This window comes from Rhineura floridana, chromosome 11 (genome assembly GCF_030035675.1).
Source record: "Rhineura floridana isolate rRhiFlo1 chromosome 11, rRhiFlo1.hap2, whole genome shotgun sequence".
Lineage (NCBI taxonomy): Eukaryota > Metazoa > Chordata > Lepidosauria > Squamata > Rhineuridae > Rhineura > Rhineura floridana.
This window is the reverse complement of record NC_084490.1, coordinates 3,216,621-3,244,496: the sequence shown is the minus strand read 5'-3', so window position 1 is coordinate 3,244,496 and position 27,876 is coordinate 3,216,621. Positions and strand designations below refer to the sequence as shown.

The window sequence follows — 27,876 nt, the reverse complement described above, 5'->3', positions numbered from 1 at the left end:
CTACATATTCATGAGCATGGGCGGGGCCCAGTGGGGAGGGGCGGGGCAAGAGGAATAAATAGGAGTCCTGCCGCTGCGGCGGCCTCTTCTTCCCTTTGCCCCGGCGGAGCAGCGCTGAGCATCCTCGGAACCGGTGCCCGGACTTGGCTCTTGCGCGCTCACCTCGCTCCAGGTAGCCGCTGCCTCCATCTTTCCGCCTCCCTCGCTTGCGGCTGTTTTTCCCCCGGGGGACCGGGCTCTGAAGATCAGCCTCCGCCCCTTTGCCTCCGCGCTCCCCGGCTTGCCAGCGGCTGCCCCCCCCCTTGAAGCCCCTCATGGCCGTCGAGAAGGAGAAGAAAACCTGCTGCCAAATCATGGCGGAGTGGAAGGAGTTCATCTGGAACCCCCGGACGCATCAGTTCATGGGGCGCACCGGGAGTAGCTGGGGTGAGTCAGCCCGTCTGCCTGCCCGCTTGCCGCTGGGGGGGTCTTTGCTGCCCCTTTCGGCTGCCCGCCTCCTCCTCCGGCGAGGAATTAACGACGCGAGAGTTCAAATGGGGGGGGGTTGTGGAGATGGGGGGGCAGGGCCATGAAAGATGGATTATTTTAGGGAGATTTTGTTGGGGGGACGACAACTGAGAGCCAAAGCAAGGCTCTTCTTGCAAAAAGCCCCCTTTTTGGAAGGAAAGATTGTTCATATTTCTTTCTGCAAAGATTATGTAGGTGGGTTGTGGGCCTTTTTGTTTGTTTCTTTTGAGGGGGGCATTTTTTGCAAGGTGTTTTTTGAAAGGGGGGCTCCTTTGGAGCGTTATGGAAGGGAGAGGCTTATAATGGTTAAACGGGAGATTGTGTGGTGGGGGTGTTATGTAGGGAGGGGGAAATGGGAAATATTTTCTCTCTAATAGATCTGAGGGTAGAAAGTGCATAGAGAGCCCTTGTGAGTGCATTGGAAAATGTGGGGGGGGCTCTGAAGGGTGATGCTATGGGGGGACATAAGTCATAGGGGAGTTGGTAGGGACAGAAAACGGAAAGTGCAGACCTTGAGGAATATGGAACCTAGGAGAGGGGATTTAAATGGTACATACAGATTTTCTTCAGGGTTAGGGATTAAAATGACACACGCACCCCCAGGGTCCCTATGGTGAACTTCAGGATGTATTGCGTGGCTATACATATATATGTATAAATACATATTAATGGAGGGGCTCTAGATTGGTGTTTAGAGCACAGAAATGGGAAGAATTCTAGAAGGGACAGCAGTGAAATCCTAATGTGTTCTCACTTCTAAAATAATTCTCATTTAGAATTTTGGAGGGGGGGGAAAGACTGCGCATAGCTCTTTTAAAAAGGGAATTTTGTGTGTCCTTGGATAGCGGCCAAGATTGTACCCCAAAGAAGCAAAGGGGGAAGCGTCAGATTATTTGCACACAGACCAAGACAACTGCAACAATTCATCATTAACCAGCATATAAAGCAAAATATGTATGTGTTGTGTCTCTGTGGATTTACCTGGGCCCCAGTCTGCTTTTGTGGGTTTCGGTGGAAATGCTGAGGTTCTTGCCTTTGCAACGTTCTAGAAGGCAGGTTAATAAGAGTGGGGGGTCTGACAGTTCTGTCCCCCACCCTGAAAAATGGAAAAGCAGATGACAACAGACAGAAATCCTGAATGCAGGTGGTGAAGAGGATACAAATGTGGGGATCTCACTTCAGTCTTTAAAAATGGGGGAGATTACCACAGCACCTCCTTGTAGAGCTAAGAAAGGCAGTTTTGGAGAGGGGGGGTTAAAGATCTGAAAGACTCCTAGAAGACCAGTTCTAAAGGGGAAAAAGGAAGCAGATCGGACAATAGAGGCTGCCTAGGTACAAAATCATGATGTGTGTTTTTAAAACCTCAGGGGTGCTGTGTTTGGGATACGGTGAGGCAAAGTGGGCTTTATGGGGAGACTGATTTTAGCGAGGTTATGGCATTCTTGCAGAGTGGCAAAGATGGGGGGGAATCTGAATAAATAGAGACAAATAGAACTGCAGTATTTTTGGGGGGTGGGGGGCACTTACGGTCCCAGCAGTCAGATTCTGTGTAGGGTCGCTTAAGACTTCTGGAGGGGGGGGAGGGCACCTGAGGTTGGAAGGGGCTTTCTGTTTCTTAGTGCTCTTGTTTTGGGGGGCAGTGCCCCCCATTTTTAATATTGATTGATGCAGCCAAAGGTACTGTTGCTGCCGCCACAGCAGAATGGAAAGTAGGTCATTATTTTCCTTCTGTTGAGTTGGCCTCAAAGCCCCCCTCCCCCACTGCCCATCCAGTCTGTCAACAAGCCCCCTTCCTGGCACCAGAGGAGAGGGGGCTTCGCCGGCTGCAGCTCCTGTTATTCCTCTCACTCTGTCCTGTATTTAAAAAAAAAACTGTCTTGCAGGGCATCCTCTACCCCTGATTAAAATGCCCCCACCAGCAAAATTTGTTGCTGATTTGTTCACAAATCTTTAACTTCTACCCCCAGCTAAACGTGCAAGTTTTCAATCCTCTAGAGGCATCCCCCCACGCACTAATGCCTTCCTAAATCTTATTATGCTATCTCCCCTCCAATTTTGGCCCCCTTAATCTGCAAAATTGTTAATTTATAGGTCCTCCCCAACCACCAAGCCAACATTGTGGGTTCCCTCATTCACAAATCACCCCATAAATGGGGCCTTGTCTTTCTAGATCTCCCACAGTGACTCTTTGAACCCAGGCGAGTTCTTCCCCGTTGCAAACTCTCTACCCCCTCCAAGTCTGCGTACTCCTTGATTCCCCCCCTCCTCCCAGTATTACCCCCCTTCTTGCCACTCCAACTTACTATCTGGGGGTTGCAGCGGGGGGGGGGGCTGGCTGGCTGGGATGTTGCTGATTCAAAGTGGGAATGGAAAAGTTGAGAAGGGTGAGATTGAAGAAAATTATTGGGGGGGAGAGAGAAATCCAACCTTTGGACATGTCGCATTGCAACCCTGAAACTCTCCTGGAAGCCTTGCTCCACATATGCCTGTGGGGAAATTTTTTTCCAAGACTTGTAGTCTGTCCATCAGACCCTGCGTTGCCCCCACCCCGGTCCCTTCCTCACCCCACCCCCCTTCTGTAAATCTGGTCTCTTGTTCCCTCTTGCTCCCTACTTCTGCCCTCTCCATTCCTTACACCTCCCCCCCCCGCCTGTAATCTCTTGCAATCTTCCTTGCCAATATATTCCAGTGCTGCAAAAAAAAAAGTGCGGCATCTGTGGCTCAACATCAGCCTTTTTGCCCCTTGGCTTTTTATTCTTTTAATGGCGGGGGGGGGATGCCTTTGATTGCAAAACAAGGCTTCCCTGACTGTCTGGTCTCCTTTTTTTCTCTCTGCTCCCTTGCCCCAATTCACGCTTTTAGCGTTTTATTACAATTTATGACTCTCTTTGCTTTGTGGCCTCTGAGACAATGTTTGTGTGTTGGTGGTTTGGGAGGGAGGGAGGCTGGCAGAGACTCTCTTTTGAGCCTGGCTTGTGTTTCACTGCAGAAAGCAGATTGCTCCCCCCACCAAACTGCGGTAGCTGATCCTGATCTGAGGGAGGGAGGCCAACACTTGACTGTACTTGCAGGGTTCCATCTTGGCTTGGCTGGAGGGGGGGCTCAGTTGGCTTTGGCACTGCGGAACGAGTACGTGGGGGTGGAATAGTGGTGTAGGCTTGGCCCTGCTGAATGCAGCTGGTACTGGCTAGCAAAAGGGGGGGAGGACCTGGGACCTGAGTGGGGCAAAAGGCGTACAAGGAGCAGGGGAAAGGCTAGGGGTGCACCGTTTCCCCCACGTTTTTCTTCTCAAATTTGAAGGTATTTTATTGAAGAGTGAAGGGGAATGCAAGTGGTGCTTGTGGGGTTTTGGGTGGGAAGAGAAGCAGATCTATCCCTAAGGTATCTGCTAAGGGTTAAAGAAACTCATCACCCAATCGCAAATCTGTATCCCCTGATAAATTACCCCATGCCACGTTGTCTGTCCAGGGATGCTGGCCATTGGTGTCAGGAAACAAAAGGAGAGCTTCAGGGAGTTGGCCCCAGTGCAGGGATTTTGGAGTAGGGTGAGAGCATGTGGGAACTTTTAATATTGGTTCTTCCTAATATTGGGGTGCTCCTCATGCAAAAGAGCTTGAGGGGGGATTGGATGTGGAACAGAGAGCCTGGTGGAGTATGAGTGTTCTCTAGGGTGGAAGGGAGATCTGATAGGTTAGTGTTGGGGGCTGGTTGGGAGACAAGTGGGTCCTAGGGTACTGGAAATGTCTAGCTGTGAATTTTGGGGGGGTGCAATCTGGAAAAAATGGTAGAGGGGGTTTCTCAGTGGCCGAATGTTCCTGGAACTGGAAACAGGAGGGGAGACAATGAGGCTCCGTGGCAGGATTTGGGGGCATGTGGGAAGGTTTTAAGGGGAGAAGGGGGCACTTAGTGCAGGTAGTTAAACCTAGCAAAGATGGAACTTTAATGAAGGTGACCAAAGGTGCAGCTTAAGACTTTTGGGGTTCCCTAAAAAGAGGTGTGGATGACTTAAAGGTACTTGGGAGACCTTGGATTCTTCCAGAGCAAAGAACACATCATTTTCCAATCTAATTTCAGCTAATGGTTATCCACAGGATTTGTTTTGGGGGGAGGGAGGTAAAACACTGGAAGGGGAGAGCGGACTAATTTCTCACAAAAATTAAGAATAGCATCTGTACATTTTGTATCGTATCTCAGGTTCTGCAAATACTAGAAACTTACTTTAAAAAAAAAAACTGGGAATCTGGGGATTATGGTTCATTGGGATGGGGGTTATCTGTTTCCTCCCCCCCCCCCGGTGGATGCCCATGTTTCTGCTGCTCTTCCTGCGATTCCCGAGTGTACTAGTGTGCGAGTGTGTGTGCAACACGCAAACAGAATTAGCGAAGCCCCAACCTGTCAGCTCAGCTTCTGCCTTCAGAGACTTAAGGGTTCTCGGGTTAATGTCTTGTGAGCTGCAGTTTTCCAGCTTGGCGTTGTGGGTGTGTGGGTGTCATGGAGCAGGTGTTTGAGGAGCACAATTTGGGCTAAATGGTTGGTGTGGGGTATCTGCTTTCAGGCTTGCCTGTTGAGTACCTTTAAGCATTTACAGTGAGCTTTGTTGTCTCTCGTGAAAAATGGCACATGATTGGCTTGAGGCTGACCCACTAGACCACGCTGCCGGTGCCTGCAAGGGGTTAGCTACCAGAAGGCTGCTGTGGGGGGGGGAGGCTCAGAGTTCATGGGGACAGTCTTATAAAATTTACAATGAGATTACCGAAGGTTGACTCTTGGCTCTTCGGATTGCTTAACACATTTCGAAGATATATTTAACAATGCATTGGGCAACTCTGATGTTATCAGCACATCATTACATTTTTGTATACAGGTTCGAGGCTTCTTTTTCCACCCTCTGTAGTTCTGCCTTTCCTTTTTCTTCTTGTTTACTTTTGGCTATTCCAGCTTCTGGCTCTTTTCTTGAGTAATGTTAGACTCTACAGGAGAGGACCAATGGCTCTTGGTTCATTTGAATAGGCCGTTTATTTCAGTTGTGTGGCCTACATTGAAACTAGGTGTTGCAACTTGGTTCTGGGAGGCCTAGGTCAGATACCTTTGTACCCACAGATTCTTACTGGGTGGAGTTTTGGGAGGAACTAGTCACTTCCTCTTGCCCTTAATTACCCAATCTGCAAAATGGCAATCATGATCTACTTCAGTAATTACATTGTCAACAGAGGGCTGCTGACATGAACTCGAGAGTCATCTTGGGGTTAACATAACTACTTATTTTCACAAATAAGGGCCTGTGCTTGGGAAGAGCTTGCATGACCCAGGAGAGCTAGGTGTAAACCTTGAGTAAACCCTGTGTAAGTCTAGAGAGCAGCATGGATCCAGCCAGGCTTTACATTTGAAGGCGAAGGCTTTAGTGTGCCAGCCTGATGGGCAGGCCCGTGTCTGTTTTTTTCATTGATGTGAGCTGCTTTGGGAAAAATAATTGTCTGAAAAATGGGATAAAAAATAGTTAGAAGCTGATAAATTCCCAGACCTGAACATTGACTCCAAGGAGATTAAAAAAGATTGCAGAAAAGTTACTTTGATTGCTTTAGTAATAAATTTACTCATTTGACACCATGTCAGCAGTATTTCTCTCTTCTGTCTTTTGAGTCTCTACAGCTAAGATTTATACTACAAATTAACTGAGTGGCTATTAAGTTCTTCCTTAGATCACCTCTTATACATTTCAAGGATTTTCCACTGATTATAAAGATTTTAGCTCTCTGGCCATAAGCAATTGATTCTTCGGAAGTTAAATAAACATATTTATTGCAGAACTTCAGCTAAAATGCCTTTATTCTGGGGATCCTAAGAGGGCAATAGATTTAGTGGTGGCGGGTGGTGCCACGTCAGTGGGGCAGTTGAATCTGCCCTGGGTTTTAACTTTTGAGGAGCTGTCCAAGGTGCTGAAAGCCATATATAACAGGGAAGCACCTCTGATAGCTTCTTGAAAGTTCAGACTAAAACATGGAGCAGATTCCACTGCCCCATTAATGTGGAGCCACCAACCACCACTAGGTTGGATGTTATTTCTGCCTTTTTTAGACCAGCCTTCCCCATCCTGGTGCCTTCCAGATGTTTTGGCCTGCAGTGTCCATCATCCACCAACCAGTATAGCCATTCACCTTGAAGCCCCAGCATCATATGGTGGGATTGATGGGCTGTAATCCAAAATATCTGGAGAGCTAAGGCTGGTGTAGACTATTAGCTCCTTAAAGTGGCCCCTTTTCATTATGTTCTTCTGCAAAGGACCACATTTTCTGATGGTGTTTAACAAGCAGGGTTCCAAGTTATCTGTGTTGGAGCAAGTTGAGTAGATAAATCAGTTTCTCACCCCCCCATATTAAAATTTGTCACCTAATGGTTTGCTGTGGAACTGTTGTTTCTGTCACATTGTCTCCATAGAAAATGACAGGATAGCATTAGCAAAAAGACTGCACAAAATTTTGATGCAGAGCCGCTGAGGTGGAAAGGACCTCAAAGGTCCTCCAGTCCAACCCACTGCTGATGCAGAAAATCCATCGCTATGCCATTATTATTTATTACTGTTTAAATGCAATATTCCTTTGGGAAAGTTTTATCTAAAAATAATTGCAAATCCAAATGCATTAGTAATCCTATTTCCATGTCTACACTGAGGATTTTGCAGGCAGCCTCTCTAGAAGTAAGTTTTCAGTTTTGCACAAATTAGTTACGTAAGTCTAGATAAAACACCTTCAGTTTTTTGTAGGTAGAGTACATCTGCACCTATTTTTTCCTTTTCATTTTCTGCCTATTCAAGATTTAAAAAGTAGGTGGCCTTTACAACAGGTAGCCGTATTGTGCAACACGTACGTAATATTCATAGTAAGTCTCCAGAGCTGATAACCTTGTCAACACTGGATTTTTATTTTATTTTTTGTTTATAAAATATTTGTATACCACTATTTTGTTAAAAACATTAAAGAGGCTTACAACACGTTAAAAAACAATAATAGAATAAAAACATTAAAAATACAATAAAAACAAAGATCATCCTTTGTGAAAAAAGACATCTCCTTAATTGCCTGCATAAGCCTGGTGGACCAGAAAGGTTTTCAGCAGGTGCTTAAAAGTTTAAACAGAAAGCGCCTGCTGATCTCTGTTGGCAAAGCATTCCAGAGGCTGGGCCGATGATACTGAAGGCTCGATTTTCTTGTTGGTGTTAAATGAGCCTCACCAACTCGGGGGATGACCAGAGCCACTCCTGCAGATGATCTCAGTAACTGCTGGGATATAAGGGTTCAGGCAGTCCCTAAGATACCCTGGGCCTAAGTTGTTCAGGGCTTTGTAATTAATACAAGGACTTTGAATCTTGGTTGGGAGTGGATGGGCAGCCAGTGCAGATGTTTTAAAATGGGTGTCGCATGTTGTCAGCAAGGTGCTCCCAGCAGCAATCCGGCTGCCACATTTTGCACCAGCTAGAGCTTCTGAACCAGGGCCAAGGGCAGCCCCACATAGAGCACATTGCAGTAATCCAGGCTCAAGGTCACCAACGCATGGACTATAGAGATCAGGCTATTCCTGTCCAGCTGACAATCCAAACAAAGCTGGTAAAGGGTACTCCTAGCCACAGAGGATACTTGTGCTTCTGGTGACAAAGATGAATCCAGGATTACCCCTAGGCTACGGACCTGGTCCCTCAGAGGGAATGAGACCACATGCAGGACAGGTAACCTGCCTATCTCCTGGGCATGGGAACCACCTACCCGAAGAGCCTCCATCTTCCCAGGATTCAAGCAGAGTTTTTTGGCCCTCATCCAGTCCACTACAGCATTCAGACACCGATCCAGAGGGTGCAGAGCCTCTCCTGATTCAGATGTTATGGAGAAATAGAGCCGCAGGTCCTCAGCATATTGCTGACACCTTGCTCCAAAACTCCTAATCACCCCTCCCAACAGCTTCACGTAGATGTTAAATAGCACTGGGGAAAGTATAGTATCCTTCAGAACCGCATAGCACAAGGGCCAGGGGGTGAGAAACACTCACCCAGTGCTACTCTCTGGGTGCAGCCATGACGGCAAGAGCGGAACCATCATAATACAGTGCCTCTGATAACCCATCCTACTGAATTGGTCCACGAGTATACCATGGTCAATGCTATCAAATGCCGCTGAGAGATTGGACAGAAGTGGCAGGGTTGCACTCCCCTTGCCTCGCTCAGGATAAAGGCCTTCAGGGCAATCGAGGCTGATTCTCTTCCGAAACCGGGTCTGAATCCAGATTGTGATGGATCTAGATAATCAGTCTCATCCAGGAATACCTACAATTGCTCTGCATCCACCTTCTCCACCACTATTGCCAAGAAAGGGGGGGTGGCAACTGGTGTATAAGTTGTTACACTCCATTGGGTCCAGTGTGGGCTTTTTAAGAAGCGGATGCACCACTGCCTCTTTAAGGACAGTGGGCATCACACCATCACGGAAAGAGTTTACTATACCCGTGACCCATTTTTATTTATTTATTTATTTATTATTATTTGATTTATATCCTGCCCTTCCTCCCAGCATGAGCCCATGTGGCATCTTGTCCACATCAGGCTGCATTAACTGGAACTGATCCCAATATGCTGGCTTTGACATTGCATTGGACACCTCGGGTGGAGCTGCCATGACAGCTGCGTCTAAGGCACTGGAGAGCCGAGCAACTTTGTCAAAGTGTTTAGTCAGCTGGTTACAGCTGGACAGTGTGCTCTGGAGGCCTGCCCTCCTGGGATTTTCTCCCAAATGGTCAAGGAGTACCATGTTTGGTGGACAGTGAAGATGAGGGAGGGTGAGCCTACCACCAACCTTAGGTTCTAGCTGCTGAAAATGGAATGTGAAGCACTTCAATTGTATGCCAGGGAGTGTTAGAGAAAGAGGGCCATCAGAAGGTTATTCTGCATTTGTATTAGGCTGGAGGAAGATCTCTGAGGCTAAAATATTTTGGTACACAAAGTACCCCTCTTCACCAAGTAGTAGATGAAAAATGTTTGCATTGTAATAGGTGAAAATATTGATATGAGTAGCTGACATTAGGGGAAGGTCTGTCTTGACTGTTGGTGGGACTTTTCACCTAAAAGTATACCACCTTGGAGTGGGGTGGCTGTATTTATATTTATTAGGTATATTGATTATTAATTAAGAAGAGATGTGTACAGGGAGGGGGAGTAGGATGTGATCTGCGGCAGGAATGTCGTTCGTTAATGAGTGGTATCCAAGCTCAATGGCAGGTAGAAATGGATGCTTCATACTTACGCCTTGGAGCAACATGAGAGTAAGAGGGCAACTTCCCATTTGGGAAAGCAAAATGGATATTCTATAAGATTGGCGCATGCACACACCATGACAGAAAGCCCTGCTGAAGGAAATGGGGTTCAGAAATTGAGGTTGGAGGCAGGGCCGGCGCCAGGCATGTCTGGAGTGCTCTAGCCCAACTCCTCCCTACAGGTGGCACAGGGCTAATAAACCCGCCTGCATGTCCCACCTACTTCTCCCGTCACTGTAAATGACTATGTGCGCATGCCTGCCATTGCCCAAGATGGTGGCAGAGGCGTCAGCCCCTTAGGAAAGCCCCTGCCGCCATCTTGGTTAATGGTAGGCATAGGCGCACATCATTCACAAGTATGGGAGAGGCAGGTGGGGTGTGTGGGTGGGCTTATTGAAGCCCACACTGACTGTATTGGGGAGGGTGCCTGAGAGCTCCCTCTGTGATCCACAGCGAGGTCAGGAGCCGATGCTGCCGCAGATTGCGGAACTGGAGTCTACCCTCTCACCCTAAGGAGGGGCCCTCTGCCAGGGCCCAACCTGGCCAGCCCCTGGCGCTGGCCCTGGTTGGATGCTAGGCAGATGCATCTGGCAGGCTGATTGGTGAAGCATTTGATGTCATAAAAAGAAGCCAGTAGGGAAAGCAGGTAAACTAGTATGAGAGATTGTGGCAGCCCATTTCTCTGCATGTCACATTGACAAGATATCACAACTGTGCACAAACCCCATTTCCTCTCAGTTTAAAGAAGGCAAAATCGGTAGCCTGTGATTCCTGTCTTGGTCCCAAAAGATAGGAGACTTAGTAGGGACGTTCCTCCCCATTGCAGTTACGTTTGGTCTGTTTCTCTTGCAAGCCCTCCCCTGCCTGATGTCATCTTCCAAACTTTAAAACGTTAAGTCCCACCAAGTCATAGAAGTCCTCACTTGCTGTACCCAGAGACCTTCAGTGGATCCTGCTCTCCTTGCCAGTGCTCTGTGCTATTTTGAATTATTATTATTTTAAATAATAAAAAAGAAACTCTCTCAACATTTATCCTAGGCATGTTTCATGTCTGGGCCTTGCCACAGAAAACTGGGCTCCAGCAAAGCTCCACTGGAGTCAACTTATCTGGCCCAGAACTGGAAATGGGCCACCCTGTACATTTTTGGGGGCATTACTGGCAAATATCTCCAGATCTTGTTCCAGAAATATCTCTAGGCCCTCTTCCATGGGATGCAGGAATCCTAGCCATCCACTTTCTTTATCATGCATTACATGTTTGACATGCAAGCACCAGGCTAAGTTCAAGGTGCTGGTTTTGGTGTACAAAGCCCTATACGGCTTGGGACCAGGATACCTGAAAGACCGTCTTACCCCTTATGTACCCAGTTGATCACTGTGCTCCACAGGTGAAGGCCTCCTGCAGATACCATCTTATCAGGAGGTCCATTCTGCACAACATAGGAAGCGGACCTTTTGTGTGGTGGCACCTACCCTGTGGAATTCCCTCCCTGTGAATATTAGACAAGCACCATCTCTGTTATCTTTTCGGTACCTACTGAAGACCTTCCTCTTTCAACAAGCCTTTTAAGTAGAGACCTTATCCCAGTCTGTGCCTGTGTTGGAATGGCTTTCTAATCTGTTTTTAAAGCTTTTTTAAAAAGATATTTTGTTTAAATATATTTTAAAGTCTGTTTTTGTGATGTTTTAGAGTGCTTTTAAGTGTCTTTGCTTCCTGCACTGGGCTCCTACTGGGAGGAAGGGCAGGATATATATAAATAAAAGCGTGACTTTCCCTCAAAAGGAGTATCAAAGCTTTGGGAGGGGGTGGGTTCAGTGTATGCCTCCCCTTTTAATTTCCTGTCCCTAAAGTGTATCTGCCATGGATAGTGCAGTTGCCCTCCTCTTGAACCACTTGGGATATTCTAGAGATTGTGTATGGAGTGTGTGTGTTGGGGGGGGGGAGAGGAGATCTCTGGTTTCCTTTACTTCTTCAATCATCTAATTAAATTGGCACAAAGCCCTTGTGTCTAGTGAGACTGGTGCCAAAAAGCAAAGTTTGGGGGGGGAGGGCGGAAAGGTTAGATTGAAGGAATGATGTGATTATTTGGTAGGTGTTTAGAACTTAGAGTACTCTGGGTTAGAAGGGGCAGGAGATTATCAGTTGGGGATTTTGTTGGTAACAATTTACCAGGTCTCTCTCTCGATTGACCTTCATCAACTTCCAGGCATTTTGGACCACGACTCCCACAACTGTGCTGACTGGGGCTGATGGGAATTGTAGTCCAAAACAACCAGAGGTTGATGACAGCTTTTTTGCAGGTGCGTCTAAGAATAGTACCTGCTCTGGCAGAATAGCAAAGGGTCTCTAACAAAACAGGGAGGGGGCAGAGGGAGGCAAATCCTAAGTAAGGGAGAGATGGCTGCACTTTTCTGGATGCTGATGCCTGGCTCTCTCCCCTCAACTTGATCTCTTTTTTTCCCCTCCCCACCCTGTAGCAATGATCCTGCTATTCTACCTGCTGTTCTATGGCTTCCTCACTGCCCTCTTCACGCTCACAATGTGGGTGATGCTGCAGACAGTGGATCCATTCAACCCCAAATATCAGGATCGTCTCTCCGTCCCAGGTGAGGCTTGTAGCGTGCTCCTCCCACTGATCCATGCTGCCCATGTTGGAGAAAGGACATGGATGGGTACACATCTTTGTGTGAGCGCATGTGTGTCTTGCATGGACATCCTCCGGGCATGGCCTTGGCCGCGTGTTGAGTGTGCTCCTTGGAGCCCCAGCACTCCTGATGAACTTGTGCAGCTGTCTCCAACCTGGTGCCTTCCAGATGTTGTGGTCCAAAACATCTGGAGGGCACAGGATTAAGGATGGAGGGTTAGGGCTTGTAAGGAATATGCTTATGTCACTTTTGAATGCCCTTCAATATAAAAAGTCCCTGCAGACAAGAAAACAAATTCTTCAGGGAGAGATGATTTAGCCAGAGCTCATCCCTACGGTGCTAACTTTCTGCTCAAAGGGTGGTTTTCAGACTGGGGAGGGGTTTTAAAAAGTGGTTTCTCTCCTACAGTTTGAGGTGATTAATTTTTACCACCTTGTTCTGTTCGATGCCTACGCTGCAATCTCCAACAAGGGTAAAAGTCGGGAGTTAACACATTTAAATCTTGACATCAATGTCTAAAGAGGTGTCAGGGTTTAATCTTGCCTAGAAGCTGCATAGATGTGCAGAGTCTGGCTAGGATTAACTCTGTACGTGTTCAGAAACATACGTGGATGTGAGTGTTTCTAGGTGAAATATCTACATCTTGCTCCAAATTAGCAGATAGGGCTTATTTACACTGTAGATTTAAAAATGATTTTAAATATAACTTCGTCTTTCTGTAGAACCCTTGGAATTGCAGTTCTGTGCAGGGAGGATGATGAACTAGGCATCTTGAATAGACCATTCTTGACACCCTCACAGGCTACAACTCGGAGGATTCTTTGCGGGGGGGAAGCCCTGGCAGCAAAGCCAGTGTGCACTGTGACTGTGCCCTCATGTGCCTTTCAAGCCAAACTGGTTTTAAACTGGCTTACCCCGAGGGCTCCCCACCTCACAAGGACCTTATGGCTGATATTTGCATGTGGTGGATGAAGGCTTATTGTGGTCCCCTAGTCTGACCTCATGACCTTGCAGTGGGGATGCTTTGTGCTTTAATGGTAACTGGGGCTGATGAGAGTTGCGGTCCAAAATGTCTGCAGGGTGCTGAGGTGGCAAAGGCTAGTCTTGAAGGGTTGGTAACCTGGTGTTATATGTGGGGAGAGAGAGTTGGAGTGAATAGATGGGTCTCCTAAATACATTCATACATATATATCAAAATCTGTTTTCTCTACTCTCCAACCTGTGCCTTTTCGACCACCTTGCAGGTATGATGATTCGCCCAAAGACGGATGCTCTGGATATCACTTACAATGTGACCAACACTGAAACTTGGGAGAGTTACGTGAAGTTGCTAAATAACTTTTTGGATGGTAAGTAATGGGTCAGGGAATGACCCCTTCCTCCCCCTCCCAATCATTTCTGCCAAATGACATTTAATTAACAGCTGATGGCTGGACAGTGAATGGGGAGGGCAAAAGAGGAAATTATTTGTTCATAGGAACAACTACAAGCCCCTGCCTGGTCCTTCCATTTGTCTGCTATACCCTTATTCCTTTACTGTAGCCCCAGCATGCATAGCTGAGGTCCCCTAGAGGTGGCAAGTGTAAAAAACAAGCTTGGTGCCTTAACCAGTGGAACTCCTTCCTGTGTGAAACTTTGTTGTTGTTCATGTAAATTTATATCCTGCCCTTCCTCCCAGAAGAAGCCCAGGGCCGCAAATTAAAACACTAAAAACACTCTAAAACATCTTAAAAGCAGACTTTAAAATATATTAAAACAAAACATCCTTAAAAAAATACGACTTTTCAACCAGATGTGTATATTCCCCTCTCTTCAGTTTTCTCCAAGAGTATTCCACTCTCTTATAAAATCAGGTATAATTTAATATAAGAAGAATTATTTGTGATTTCTTAACTGGAGGCATTGTCTACATAAGTGCTATGTAAGGAAGGTAATGCAGCCGAAGCTCTGCTTACGGCCGGAGTTCGATTCCGACGGAAGGAGGAAGTCGAATCTCCAGTAAAAGGGGTCGAGGTCCACTCAGCCTTCCATCCATCCGTGGTGGGTAAAATGAGTACCCGGCATAGGCTGGGGGGGAAAGAAAGGCCAGGGAAGGAACTGGCAACCCCACCCCATATATACGGCCTGCCTAGTAAACGTCGCAAGACGTCACCCTCAGAGTCGGAAATGACTCGCGCTACAAGTGCGGGGACACCTTTACCTTTTAAGGAAGAGGTGGCTTAACATAGGAAGCTGCTTTAGATACCAAGTTAGACTCTTGGTCAGTCTAGATCAGTAATGCCTGAACTGATTGGCAGCCACTTTCTAGGGTTTCAGCTGGGAGTTTTTGCCATCCCTATCCGGAAATGCCGGGGATTGAACCTGGGGCCTTCTACATGCAAAGCAGATGCTCTGCCACTGAGGTACATCCCCACTTTGAAACTCCCCCTTCTGTAGATTCTCCCCACCCAAAACCCTGCAATATATTGACCACCTCTGCAGAGTCATTGTAAGCGTTTCCACTGCCTTATATATGTGTGTGCGGCTTAGTTGTTTACACTCTAGCTATAAAAATGCAAAGTGCTCTTGGTGTGTTCAAAGTTTGCATATATTTGTGGGCTGGAGGGGGGTTTTTTAGCCTCTTTTGATCTGTGCTTAATAGACATCTGGACTGTCAATTCATGCTCTTCAGAGGTTAGAAAAAGGCACTGAGAATTTTGAAAAGCAGCTGTCATTTGGGTAGACTGTTGGTAGCACCTTCAAAGACACAATTACTGTACCAAAAATACCCCCCTCCCCAAACTCATTGAGACCTGTTTGATCTGCAACAGCAGAAGGACGATTATTTTCATTCTGGGTACATTGGAGAAGCTGCAGTCCTTCCAAATGGCTTTTCACCACCTTTATTGTTCTTCCTTCCTAGAACACATAATTAACGTGAGGAGCTTGCAGCCTCAAGATGTGGTGGCAAAAAGATGCCTTTTTAAAAGGGGATTAGGCAAACTGACTGGGGAGGGGGAATAGATCTATTAATAATAGTTCAGTTGAACACCCGCAAGTTCAGAGACAATATAGCTCTGAGTATTGGATGCTGATGGACATGTGGGGATGAGTTGCTTTCACACCTTGCTTGTGTGCATTCATTTTATCATCTTTCATTCATCGCATTTATGTCCTGCCTTTCTTCCAAAGAGCTCAAGGCAGTGCCCATGATTCTCCCACCCCCACGTCCCAATTTTACCCTTACAACAACCCTGTGAGGTAGGTTAGGCTGAGAGACAGGGACTAGCCTCCAGGGTCATAGAGGTCTCCTTGGATAACTCCATCTTTGTAGATCATTAAGAGCCATGTTCATTCTCGCTAAAGATTCCAGATTTTAGTAGAGAATCTGGTATTGGGTTTAATATGTTTACTATCTGTGTTCACCCACCTATAGGAGATATACCCATATACTATTTGGTTTTAAAAGTATTTAAAACTTTGGTGGTTGAGAAAGAAAATACATTTTACAGACAAGAAGCTGAGACTTTTAAGTGCCTTGAATGGTGACACACAATCCATTGGTGGCACAAGTGGGCATACGACACAGGTGGGCATGGAAACTTCTGACTGGGAGGACCAGGGTTTTTGGGCATACCCTCATTCGCTCTTTAGGAATATGGGCACAGGCAGACAGTTGCCTTAGACCATAGCAGCCTATTTGCTCAGTATTGTCTGCCCTGACTGGCAGTTGCTGTCTGGGGTGTCAGGGAGAAAGGGGTCTCTCCTGTCCCCCACTTAGCTTATTTATTTAATTTATTTATTACATTTGTATACCGCCCCATATATACAAATTTAAAAACACATATTTAAAAGCCAATTAAAACACATGCTAAAATGCCTGGGAGAAGAGGAAAGTCTTGACCTGGCGCTGAAAAGATAACAGTGCTGGTGCCAGGCGCAGCTCATCAGGGAGATCATTTCATAATTTGGGGGCCACCACTGAGAAGGCCCTCTCCCTTGTTGCCATCCTCCCAGCTTTCCTCGAAGTAGGCACCCGGAGGACAGCCTTGGATGTTGAGCGTAGTGTACGGGTGGGTTCATGTTGGGAGAGGCGTTCCATCAGGTATTGTGGTCCCAAGCCATGTAAGGCTTTATAGGTTAAAACCAGCACCTTGAATCGAGCTCGGAAACATACAGGCAGCCAATGCAAGCATTTATACCCCACCTGTTTTTTCATGAAACCCAAGGCGGCTTCCATATGGTTCCCAGGCAGTCTTCCATCCAGGCACTGACCAGACCTGACCCTGCTTAGCTTCAGCAGAGAGCTGGCCTTATGTGCCTCCAGACCATAGCTTACTTGATCCTTGCCCCTGGAGATGCCAGGGGTGGAACCGGGGGTCTTTTCTGCAAGGCAAGGAGGTGTTCCACCACTGAACTATGGCTTTTCCTTCCCTCTCCCCTTGTAGCTTACAACAATTCCAAGCAAGCAGCCAGCAATCAACATTGCCTTCCAGGGAAGTACCATGAAGAGCCGGACAGCCCCGGGGTGGTGAACCAACCCAAGACGGCATGCCAGTTCAACCGCACCATGTTGGGGGATTGCTCAGGCCTCAATGACACCACCTATGGCTACCGGGAGGGGCACCCTTGCATCCTTGTCAAAATGAACCGGGTAAGTTTGCCAGTGTGCTGTTGACAGAGCTGGGAATTGTGGGTGTGGGTCCTTCATCCCAGTTAAGGTGGGTCTGCTTTTACTGGCTATAGCAGGTGTGCGGAACCTGTGGCCCTTTGGAAGTTGCTGAACTGCAACTCCCATCATTCCTGGCCACTGGCCATGCTTGCTCCGCCTCATGGGAGTTGTAGTTCAGCAACTTCAAAGGGCCAAAGGTTCCCTGCACGTGGCCTACAGATTCTGTCCACCGCTGAATTTTGCTTAAGGGGTACTGAGACACGAGTAGCGAGCCTCAACCCTCACAAGTTCTGATGCCATTTCTTACGTGCCTCTTTGGAACTCCATGGAAGGAGGGGGAAATAACAGTTGCTGACTTCTAGCTTATAGTGAATTGCAGCCTTTGCCAACCTTGATAAACCCTCTGGTTGTTTTGGACTACAACTCCCATTAGCCCCCAGCCAGCGCAAACCAATCAGAGGGCACCAGGTGGCAAAGGCTGGTGTATTGAAAACAGAAGTGTCCGTCCTTCCCAGAGTGAAGCAAACAGTGCCCCTGTTTTGCAGATGGTGTTATCGCCCCACAATGCTCAGCCCATTTTGGGGGGAGAGGGAGGATGAGATGTGTGGGAAGGCCCATGCGAGACCCTAAATCCTTTCTCCCTCCTCATCTCTGCAGGTCATGAACTTTTACGCAGGAGACCACCGGCCCATGAATGTCTCTTGCACGGCAAAGGTAAAGCCTCAAACCCTTCACCCACATAGACCCTTCTCTCACCTCCATCTTTTTTATTTTCTCTTGCCATTTGCTCGTTTCATTCCATTACCACTCCACTGTTTACTACCTTGTCTCTTTTTAAAAAAACCTGTGCATTCAGAGACCTAAGCCTAGGCATGAGGTAAGGTCTTATCTCACCCAAAGATTAGAGGACAAATCTAGAATCGTTCAGGGAGATACTGTTTAGTGGATTAGTAGAACCCAAGATATGTTACTCCTGCTTTCCTGCATTGCCTTTGGATATAGGGATAGAGTGACCCCAAGAGTCCTGCATTTCTGCTACTAATTACTGCTAACCAGCTCAACTTGCCTTGCCTTTGGAAGAGTCTAGCAATCCAGAATCCTGGCTAGACCCCACATACTTCCTTCTGTGACTTTGGGGAAGTCACTGCCCACTTCCTTCATCCTCAATACCTTGTCTGCCAACCCACACTTCTGTTTCAATGGTGTATATTTGAGTGTAAAATTTGTATGGTGCAGAATATGCAAAGTCATTCCTTTTCTTCATTTCTCTTCTTTTTTATAAAGGGCTGTTCTCTTCCCTCTCCCCCGCTCCCCATCTATTCATTTATTCCTTCCCTTTTTGTTCTTTGTTTCTTCATTCGTTCACTCTGTCTTTTTCTACATTTCTGCCATCAGAAGGAAAGAACCCTAAGGAAAGAAATTCTAGTAAGAACAATGTTGGGTGGGGTTTGGGAAGGACCTCTGGAGGTTTCGGATATATGCTGGAGGGAGGGGAATGTGAAAGCAGTGAAGTTACATAGCTGGTGATAGACGAGTTGGAGTGGAGGGGGGGAGAACACTTGGGCGGGTGTCAGATGACCATTGGAATAGCCAGCCGGCAGGGAAGAGAAAGATCATAGTAAGAGTGACTTTGGAATGGTGAGGATAAGGTGGAAGTGAATGGGCGTGGCATGCTATGCACATGTCAGGGAGGAGGCAAAAGAGTAAACACTATATTTTGACACCCCTCTTTTTCCTTCCCACAGAAGGAGGAGGATACCCAGAAACTGGGAGAGATGGCAATGTTCCCAGCGAATGGAAACATCGACCTAATGTATTTTCCTTACTATGGCAAAAAAATTCATGTAAGTATTGGCTTCACAGAGCTGTCTCCCCATCACTTGCAGGAGTGCATGCTGGGAAATTCCCAGGTTTCCCTTCCACCCATTTCACCATCTGCACCTGCTTGAGTCTCTAGGCTGCTGGAATTTCTTGCAAACATTCAGGGTTTCTGTCAAATCCCCTCAATTCCTTTCCTCCTCTTCAACCCCAAAGTATATTTCTTAGTGACATCTTTGGTTAAAGGGGTGCAGCAGGAGATTGGGTGAGAGGAAAAAGGAGTGTTGCAGGCTTAGACTAACTTTTTTTGGGGGGGGGAATAGGAGAGTGGCTCTAACTTTTGGTCCATAGAAACCTTGCTGTTGAAAGTGGAAAATCATAATCCCTGATGCAAGGGGAGAAATTCCCAAGCAAGAGGAAATCTCAGACAGCAACTACCAGAAGTGCTAAAGTCACTTCAGTTGTTAAGCATATGGACAAAAAATAGGCATGCATGTTTTTTTTAAATGAATTTGTGGTTTAGCCGCCTAGACTTTTTTTTGTACCAGAATTTTGAGTTGTAGTCCCAAATATCTGCAGGGCACCAGGGTGGTGAAGGCTGTCTTAGAGTGTTGAAAGAAGAGAAGTGGGGAGACAAATGGAGCTGTTTATGACATCCTCTCAACTAATTCAATCCTCACTCTGTTCCCCCCTTTTTTCAAACCCCCACAGGTAAACTACACGCAGCCTGTTGTGGCTGTCAAGTTCCTTAACCTCACTTTCAACTACGACCACAATGTGGAGTGCAGGATCAACGCCGCCAACATTGCCACGACCGACGAGCGGGACAAATTTGCCGGCCGGGTGGCTTTCAAGATCCGGGTCAACAAAGACTGAGATCTTCTTGATCCATCTTCCCTCTCTCCACCCCCTCACGCCCAACACCCTCAAAAGCTAATCTTTTCTTACAGGCTCTGTTTGCTGTGGGGACAGGTTTTGGAATGGGTGGCCTATTGATGTTGAAGGAAGCAGTGGGGGGGGAGATTGAGGTGTGTGGTTGAGGTGCTCTCTTGGTCACTGCTGCTCACCCTAGGGTCACTAACCTTTGCTGTTAGACAATCCCAGCTCCTTTGGCCCTAAAACCGAAGGCTTTGCATCCACTCACCCCCTCATCTTCCCCCTCTCAATATTTGGGATGCCACTTCGGCTCGTTCTAACCACACTTCTCGCTTTCTCCCTTCTCCCCCCACATAGGGTCTGTGGGGAGCTCAGAGGCTGTGACCCCCCCTCCCTTGAACCTTCCCTGGAAGATATTTCCTAATATAATAATAAATGTATATAGATATTTTTTATATATATTAAAAATTAAGGTACTGCTGAGTCCTCTGTATTTTCCTGTGTGCTATCCACAAAAACCTTTCCAGCACTGTTTTCCTCCCCCTTCATCTTTTCTACCAGTTTAGCTCCTGCCTCAAAACCTGTTAAAGAGGTTCTGCTATGAAAGTTTGGCACTCTTTCATATGGGAAGCGGTGGGCCAACTCGTGTTCTTGGGGTCCAAAAGCAATGCTGTGGTTTGGGGCCTACTGACCCATGTTAACTGTTGGAAACCGCTTTGCCTTTGTCACTCAAAAAAGCTTCTGGCTGCCATAATGTGCAAAAGTATATCAGTGGGGGTAAACATGTTTTTGGCTGCACTCCTACACACACTTAACTAAAGAGTAAGCCCAGTGACCCCAACAGGGATTATTTCTGTGAAAATATGTGCAGAGTTGTGCTGTTTATGTAGCAAAAAGCTACTTGTTTAACTGGCCAAGAAGCAAAATGGCTTTACTCTTAGCTATATGATAAACAAAATGGCCATCATTATCAGTGTGGAATGGCAGCCATTTTGTAAGTGGCTACTCCTGTCAGTAAGTCCTGTGGCAATCTGATCTTTTATGGTGAGCCAAAAGGCTTCTCCATCCTGGTTGTAGAAATTATGCATTGGCCATGAGAGTCCAAAATGGCTGCAAGAGTTGAAGGGTTCTTTTCCTCTTGACTTCTGTGTGGCAATAGCGTGTCATATATTTCTTGATTGTAATCAGCTTTTTAAAATGGCAGACAAAAGGCTTCTTTGTGAATGGTGGCCATTTTTATTTCCTAGCAGAAGAAATTGCCATGGCAGCTGCGAAATAGGCTAACCCTTACCATCCTTTCCCCTCTTTTTTTTTCTAAATACGGTCTACTCTGACTCTGTTCATTCTTTAGTGTACAGTTTTAATCCATTATAATAGTGGCACATTGCACTGAGATGATATTTTAAAAAAGACATACCACTGGTTCTGCCATAAGTTGAAAGGAGAAATATTGACTGAATCCAGTAATCCCTCTTTAGTCACCTTAATTAACTGATGGAGATTTTTTTGCCTGCTTGATCTCTCCCTGTTAATATTTGTCAAACAGCAGCAGTGTGTTTTAAAGAAAGCAAACTCATTTTGGCGATGGGGGCTTAAACTCTCCTTGTTTTTATTTTTTATTAAATTTCACCCCTTTACCTCTAAGGCTGCATCTTTGAGAAGTCATTATGTGTATGAATGGAAGGGCATAACTTAAATTCCTTGGCTTTTTAACGTTTTGTTGTGTTTTGTTTATTTGCAGAAATATTTAATTGCCTGTATCAGATTTACTGTAAAGATGAGAAATAAAACTTTAAAAACTTGGTTTTTGTGTTGGGATGTTTGAGTGTGCGTTTAGATATAGCTTTGCTGATAATGTTCCACTACCTTATATACTGTTTCTTTAAAAAAAAAATTATGTGCCTTCAACTCGATTTCGACTTATGGTGACCCTATGAATCAGCGACCTCCAAGAGCATCTGTCATGAAGCACCCTGTTCAGATCTTGGAAGTTCAGGTCTGTGGCTTCCTTTATGGAGTCAATCCTTCCTCTTTTCCTGTCTTTTCTAGTGAATCTTTTACTTTTTATTAACTGTAAGTCGCTTTGAGTGCCCATATTTGTGCAGAAAAGTGACTAACAAATTTAATAAATGAATAGATACATAAACACTGATTGTAATGATACAGTGTGGAACTGTGGAAGGCATTGATTTCCTGAAGCAGTGCAAAATTAAATAAATGTTTTGAAAAAGTAGAGTTTTGCAGGATGGAGGCATTCTGGCTGAGGGTCATGAAGCTAGGAATACTGGTCAAAAAGTAATTGTGGCTCTCTAATAGCTGTTGCTAGGCTACAGGCCACAGGCCTCTGCTTAACTGCAGCTGCTGGGCCCCAGAGAGAGTGGCCAGACATGATATTGGGTCCCCTTTAGTGGTAGTTCCCAGGCTCCACAGAAACTGTGGTACTCCCTAAACCCCAATTTGTGATAGTTTGTTCTCTTCCAAAGACGGTTGTTGCTAAGCTATGCAAGCTATTATCTTTCTCCCATAAGTTGTCTCCAGGGCAGGTATGGGGAACATTTGGCCCTCCAGATGTTGCTGAAATACAAGTCTCATCATCCATGGCCATTGGCCATCATGGAAGTTGTAGTTCCACAACATTTGGAGGTTTCCCACACCTGCTTTAGGGTGTAGGCCATGGTGCCATGTTTTCATTTTAATGGTGGTTGCGTTCTTGGCTATTTCCATAACACATAAAGCACACACTCTAGTTGAATGGGTAGCGAGGACAGGACAAAAATGGAAGTACTTCTAAGGGGATAGGGCCATAGCTCAGTGGTAGGGCATTTGCCTTGCATGCAGAAGGTCTCAGGTTCAATCCCTGCCATCTTCAGGTAGGGCTTGCAAAATTCCCTGACTGAAATCCTCGAGAGCCGCTACCAGTCAGGGTAGACAGCTCTAAGCCAGATGGAGCAATGGTCTGAGTCAGTATAAGGCAGCTTCCTCTGTTCTTGACTGTTGAAGGGGCCATGGGAGCTATGGCGGCTGGTGGCTCCAAGTCAGTGGGCTGGTGGAATCCAGTTGGACTAAATCCCAGAGCAGATTCCACTGTCCTGCTGGTCCGGAGCTACCAGCCGCCATGCGCATTGGAGTAAATGACTGCTTTGGGGGAGACAATGCAGTGTCTCTCTGTGGTTGGGCCAACGGGCCTACATATTACAATTCCCCAAATAGTAGGCTTTTTGAGAGTAGAATAGGTCACCCCTTGTGTACAGAGGATAGTCCTCTATCTGGAGGGCTGTCCAGTCAGAGCTCTGTTGAAAAATACAGAACCCTACGAAGGGAGAGCAACGGGAGGAGGGTCTTGAAGATGCCCACCCATGAGTTAGCAGCACCTGGACAACAGCCTGGAGCAGGCACACAAGCCCCTGGTCCTAGTCTTGTTCCCCACCCCCACCCCAAAAAACAACTAGGGTGAGATGCATTTAAAGTATTGTCATTATTTTGAACTTGGCACCTACATATATAAACCAGCACATGCAAATGTTACGCAAACCTGAATCTTCTTTTGTCTCCTTTTTGGTGATGCATGTCCTCATTTTTGGCAACATGTAACCCTCTCCCCCAGACTGGAATCGGGCACTTTAGGGGACTGAAATAAGCCCTTTAAAATAGGCATGCTGGGATTTGGGGGTGGGGGAGCTTCTTTTTGAAAGAAAGAAATGGACTGCCTTCAAGTCAATTCCGACTTATGGCAACCCTATGAATAGGGTTTTTGTGGTAAGTGGTATTTGAGGGGGTATACCGTCGCCTTCCTCTGAGGCTGAGAGGCAGTGACTGGCCCAAGGTCACCCAGTGCTCTTGATGGCTGTGTGGGGATTCAAACCCTGGTCTCCCAGGTTGTAGGCCAGCATCTTAACCACTACACTACAGTGGCTCTCTTTTTAAGGTCATTATTTTTTTATACTCCAGGAAAGCATAAGGTGCGGGGGGAGCACACGAATAGTCCCCTGGTAATTTGGGGTGGTGGCAAGCGTGCCCTATCCCCTAAATCACTTGGGTGAAGCTGGCATGCCAACAGCCACCGGGGGAGATGTTGGCAGAAGCTCCCTCTCCCCTGTGAGCCAGACCGAATGAATAGCTTCCATTAAAGCCTCGCTGTAGCTTTTTTCTTCTCATTGAGCTGACAGGGAGAGGAGGAAGCAGTTGGCCTTTAAAAAGCAGATTCCTACCCCCCTCCCAATGCAAAGTGAGACTGTGACAGAAATGTGAGTGCCAAGCAAGGGAGGGCAGACCTACGCTTTTTAGTAAGCCAAGGGGCTTTTGAGTGTGGCCCATCATCAGGAGGACCTCCCTTCCGCAAAGAGCGAGGCTCTATAGAAATGACCTCTTCACTGTTTCTTGGGAGTTGTGGTGTATGTGTGCCATGTGGATTTTCCACCATGGGGCACCAAAATGACATTGGCAGCCCTTCCTAGCTGCCGCTCTGCTGCAGAGGTTTGGAGGGTCCGAAAGGTTTTCCTGTGGCAGCTTCTTCGGGGCCCTTCTCCTGTGGAGGCTATTCTTAGTGTGTGCGCACTTGCAGCTCTCACTCTAGCTCACAGCCCATTTTACTGCTGTTACATCTGCTGCGTTTCTGACCTGGGAATCAAAACAGAATTCTGCAGGAATGTTGCTGTTAATGAGCACTCTCATGGGAAATTGGTCCTGCGAATGAACTCCCTGAGAATTGACATTAGGCTGTATTGTGTTTGCACCTGCCAAAAACCTTTTTGTTTAAGCAAGCCTAACCTGGCATGTAAATTTGACATTTATTTTAATATGTAATTTTATTTCATAATGTATATTTTTAAAATTGCTGTCTTTATATTTTCATTTTTTAGGTCATCTTGTTTTAACTTCTGATTATATCTATATTTTTAATGACATATTTTATGTGAACCCCTTAGACGTTTTGATGATTAAGCAGTATATAAGTTCTGTTTAGATAAATAATCCAAAACATTGGGAGGGTACCAGGTTTATCATGGCACAATAGTACACTAGAGAAACATTTCACACTGGATGCAGTCATATTTAAATGTAATCCTACAGTGAGCCTATATTAGTTTTCTCCTGGGTGTTGTAAGAGTTTTAAGTGCCTAACTTGTTAAAACAAAATACACTGAAATCTCATTTTTCACCATCATATAAGAAGATCCTTGCCAGGCCAGATCATTGTTCCAAAAACAGACCAGCTAAATACCTCTAAGAAGCTGACAGCAGCACATGAAGGCAAGAACCCATCGTTGTTGGCCCCTGAGTCTGATATGCAGAAGTAGACTGCCTCTAAACCTAGAGTTTCCATGTAGCTTCCGTGGCTGCTAATTGTTGTTAGACCTATCTTCATAAGTTTGTTGGCTTGCTTTTTCAAAAATACCATGTAAGCTAATGGCCATACGACTTCTTGTGGAAGTGAATTCTGTGAAGTGCAATGATTTGTTTTGTGCAATAGGATTTTCTTGTGCCATTAAATTTCCCTACAGCCTTATGAACTTGGATAGAATATTGATGTACGTAAGAGACTGTTTCTAAATAAAGCATCCATCCTCCAAGGCAGTATACCTCTGGGGATAAAACCGAAAGGGAGACGTGTGCAGGCCCTGCTTGAGGTCTTCCTCAGAGGCCTCTGGCTGGCCACTCTAGGACCCTGCAGGCACCTCTCATCACTCCTTCCTTGTCAGGTCTCCAGCAAAAAGGTACATCAGTCCATAGTAATCGCAATGCTGTGCACCATCTCCTAAAACTTTAGAAATTCTGTGAATGGGTCTCACTTACATTTGCTCCCCCTGCCCCCCTCCCTGTTGTGCCTTATTCTGCTTCTGGTCTTCATAGGATGAGAGAGCTGGTGTGGTGGCTACAGTGTTGGACTATGGCCTGGGAGGCCAGGCTTCAAATCCCCACTCAGTCATGAAACTTACTGGGTGACTTTGTGGCAGTCAGTCTCTTAGCCTGACCTACCTTACAGGGCTGTTGTGAGGATAAAATAGGGAGGGGGGAAATCAGGTACACCACCTTGAGCTCCTTGAAGGTGGGATATAAATGTTGTTGTTATATGCCTTCAAGTAGATTATGACTTAAGGCGACCTTATTAATTGGTGACCTCCAATAGCATCTGTCGTGAACCACCCTGTTCAGATCTTGTAAGTTCAGCTCTGTGGCTTCCTTTGTGGAATCCATCTCTTGTTTGGTCTTCCTCTTTTCCTACTCCCTTCGGTTTTCCCCAGCATTATTGTCTTTTCTAGTTAATCATGTCTTCTCCTGATGTGTCCAAAGTATGATAACCTCACTTTCATTATTTTAGCTTCTAATGATAGTTCTGGTTTAATTTGTTCTATGACCCAATTATTTGTCTTTTTCACAGTCCATGGTATGCTCAAAGCCTTCCTCCAACACCACATTTCAAATGAGTTGAGGGATATAAATATATGAGTAAATAAATATCTGACGCACTGAAGAAGCTGTCTGGCTCTGGATATTTCACCAGGCATTAACTCCTCTCTTCCCCCACTCCTCACCTGGCAATAATGGACTAAAACATTTTTTCCTTGAGAAGATGAGATGCCCAAGATACAGTGTTCTTATCTGGGCCCAGTGTATGATGGGCATTTTCTTCGCTTGTGCGGAATTCCAGAACTCTGGCTGTAAATGTCTGTGTTCTCTCAGGGTAACAGATGGGGGTGGCACCTGGTGTGACTACTGATACAACAATGAAATATCTAAAAAAAAAACCCTTAATAAAATCAGTGCTTTTAGAATAATAGAGTTGGAAGGGGCCTATAATGCTATTATCCAACCCCCTGTTCAATGCAGGAATCCACCTTAGGGTGAGAATTTCTGTTTTGGGGTGTAAGGTGAAGTTTCTGCAATCTATTTTAGGGTCAGAGCTCAGAGAGTTATGCCCTTAGGTGAGTAGCTGAGAGGCTTAGTAGAACAGCCTCTGGGCTGAGATTAGACAGGTACCCTTCTTGCTGAAACCGACTATGACTTTCCAGCATGCATTTTAAGGTGATTTTATTTAATTATTCAATTTATATCCCGCCCTTCCTCCCAGAAGGAGAAAACCATTTTATTGTCTCCATTTATGTATGGCTCATTTTTTTTTGTACACCGCTTAGACATGTGAATGATCAAGAGGTATAAAAATGTCTTACACAAATAGTGTCGGACCAGATGATTGCTGGCTGGAAGGGGGGGTCGGGATGTTCTTCTCGACCATCTTGTAGCAGTGAGTACCACTGGGCCAGGTGCCAAGGAGAAGGTGAGGTTAAAAAAAAAAAGTATTTGCCCACAAAAGTGAAGGGTAGCTTTCAGAAAGAGACACATTCCCAGCCCTCCCGGGGATCAAACCTGGGGCTTTCTGCATGCCCAGGAGCGCGCGCAGCCGGCCGGGCCACAATAAACCGGCTGTGCGGCGCCGAGCTGGTGGCGATGGCAACGCGGAGCACAATCCAGCAGCAGCACCTGAGACAGCTCCCCAGAGCGAGGTGGTCGCCATGGCGACGGGGAGCGCTTCTCTGCAGACGGGAGGGTTGCTGTGGCGACGAGGAGCGCTTCCACCTCTCTGCAGAGAGAGAGAGGGGGGGGGTGCGCGTGCGCTTTGGAGAGGCTTCCCTGCTGCGGCTTTCCTGGCGAGGAGCAGGACCCCCCCCCCCCAGACAGCCGAGCAGCACCGCAGACAGTTCCCTGCCTGTGCAGCAGGACTGCAGATTGCTCCCTGGTGCCCCAGGGGAGGTGAGAGCGTGTGCACGCGCGCGCGCCCCCGCCCCACCCTGCACAGAGTCACCACTGCACAACGGTGCCCTGCTTAACAGGGCACTAAACATTGCCCTTTAAAAAGAGCTAAGGAGGATTCTTGGACTTTCTGCAGGCTCCGAGGTATGTCAGCTTCTAAGGTTACGCCGCACTCTGGCTGGCTGGACAGAAAAGTAGGTTCGTCGGCTGGCACAACAGCACAGTCACTGAGAGGGGGCTCGCAGTGAGGAGGCCATCAAGAGACCTTTACTATGTTTTAATCTTGCCTGTCACGAAGTTCTGTGTTGCCCGAAAACGTTCATGCTTTGACATTG

General features: G+C 46.5%; 1 protein-coding gene across 1 annotated transcript; it reads left to right on the top strand.

Annotated features, from left to right (window-relative positions):
* Positions 1-75: 75 nt before the first annotated feature.
* ATP1B2 (ATPase Na+/K+ transporting subunit beta 2) lies at positions 76-21,595 on the top strand. Its single transcript, XM_061590762.1, has 7 exons — positions 76-426; positions 12,280-12,408; positions 13,692-13,796; positions 16,875-17,080; positions 17,756-17,812; positions 18,844-18,942; positions 19,628-21,595. The coding sequence occupies exons 1-7, from the start codon at positions 315-317 to the stop codon at positions 19,790-19,792; spliced, it is 873 nt and encodes a 290-aa protein (XP_061446746.1). The 5' UTR covers positions 76-314; the 3' UTR covers positions 19,793-21,595.
* Positions 21,596-27,876: the final 6,281 nt, after the last annotated feature.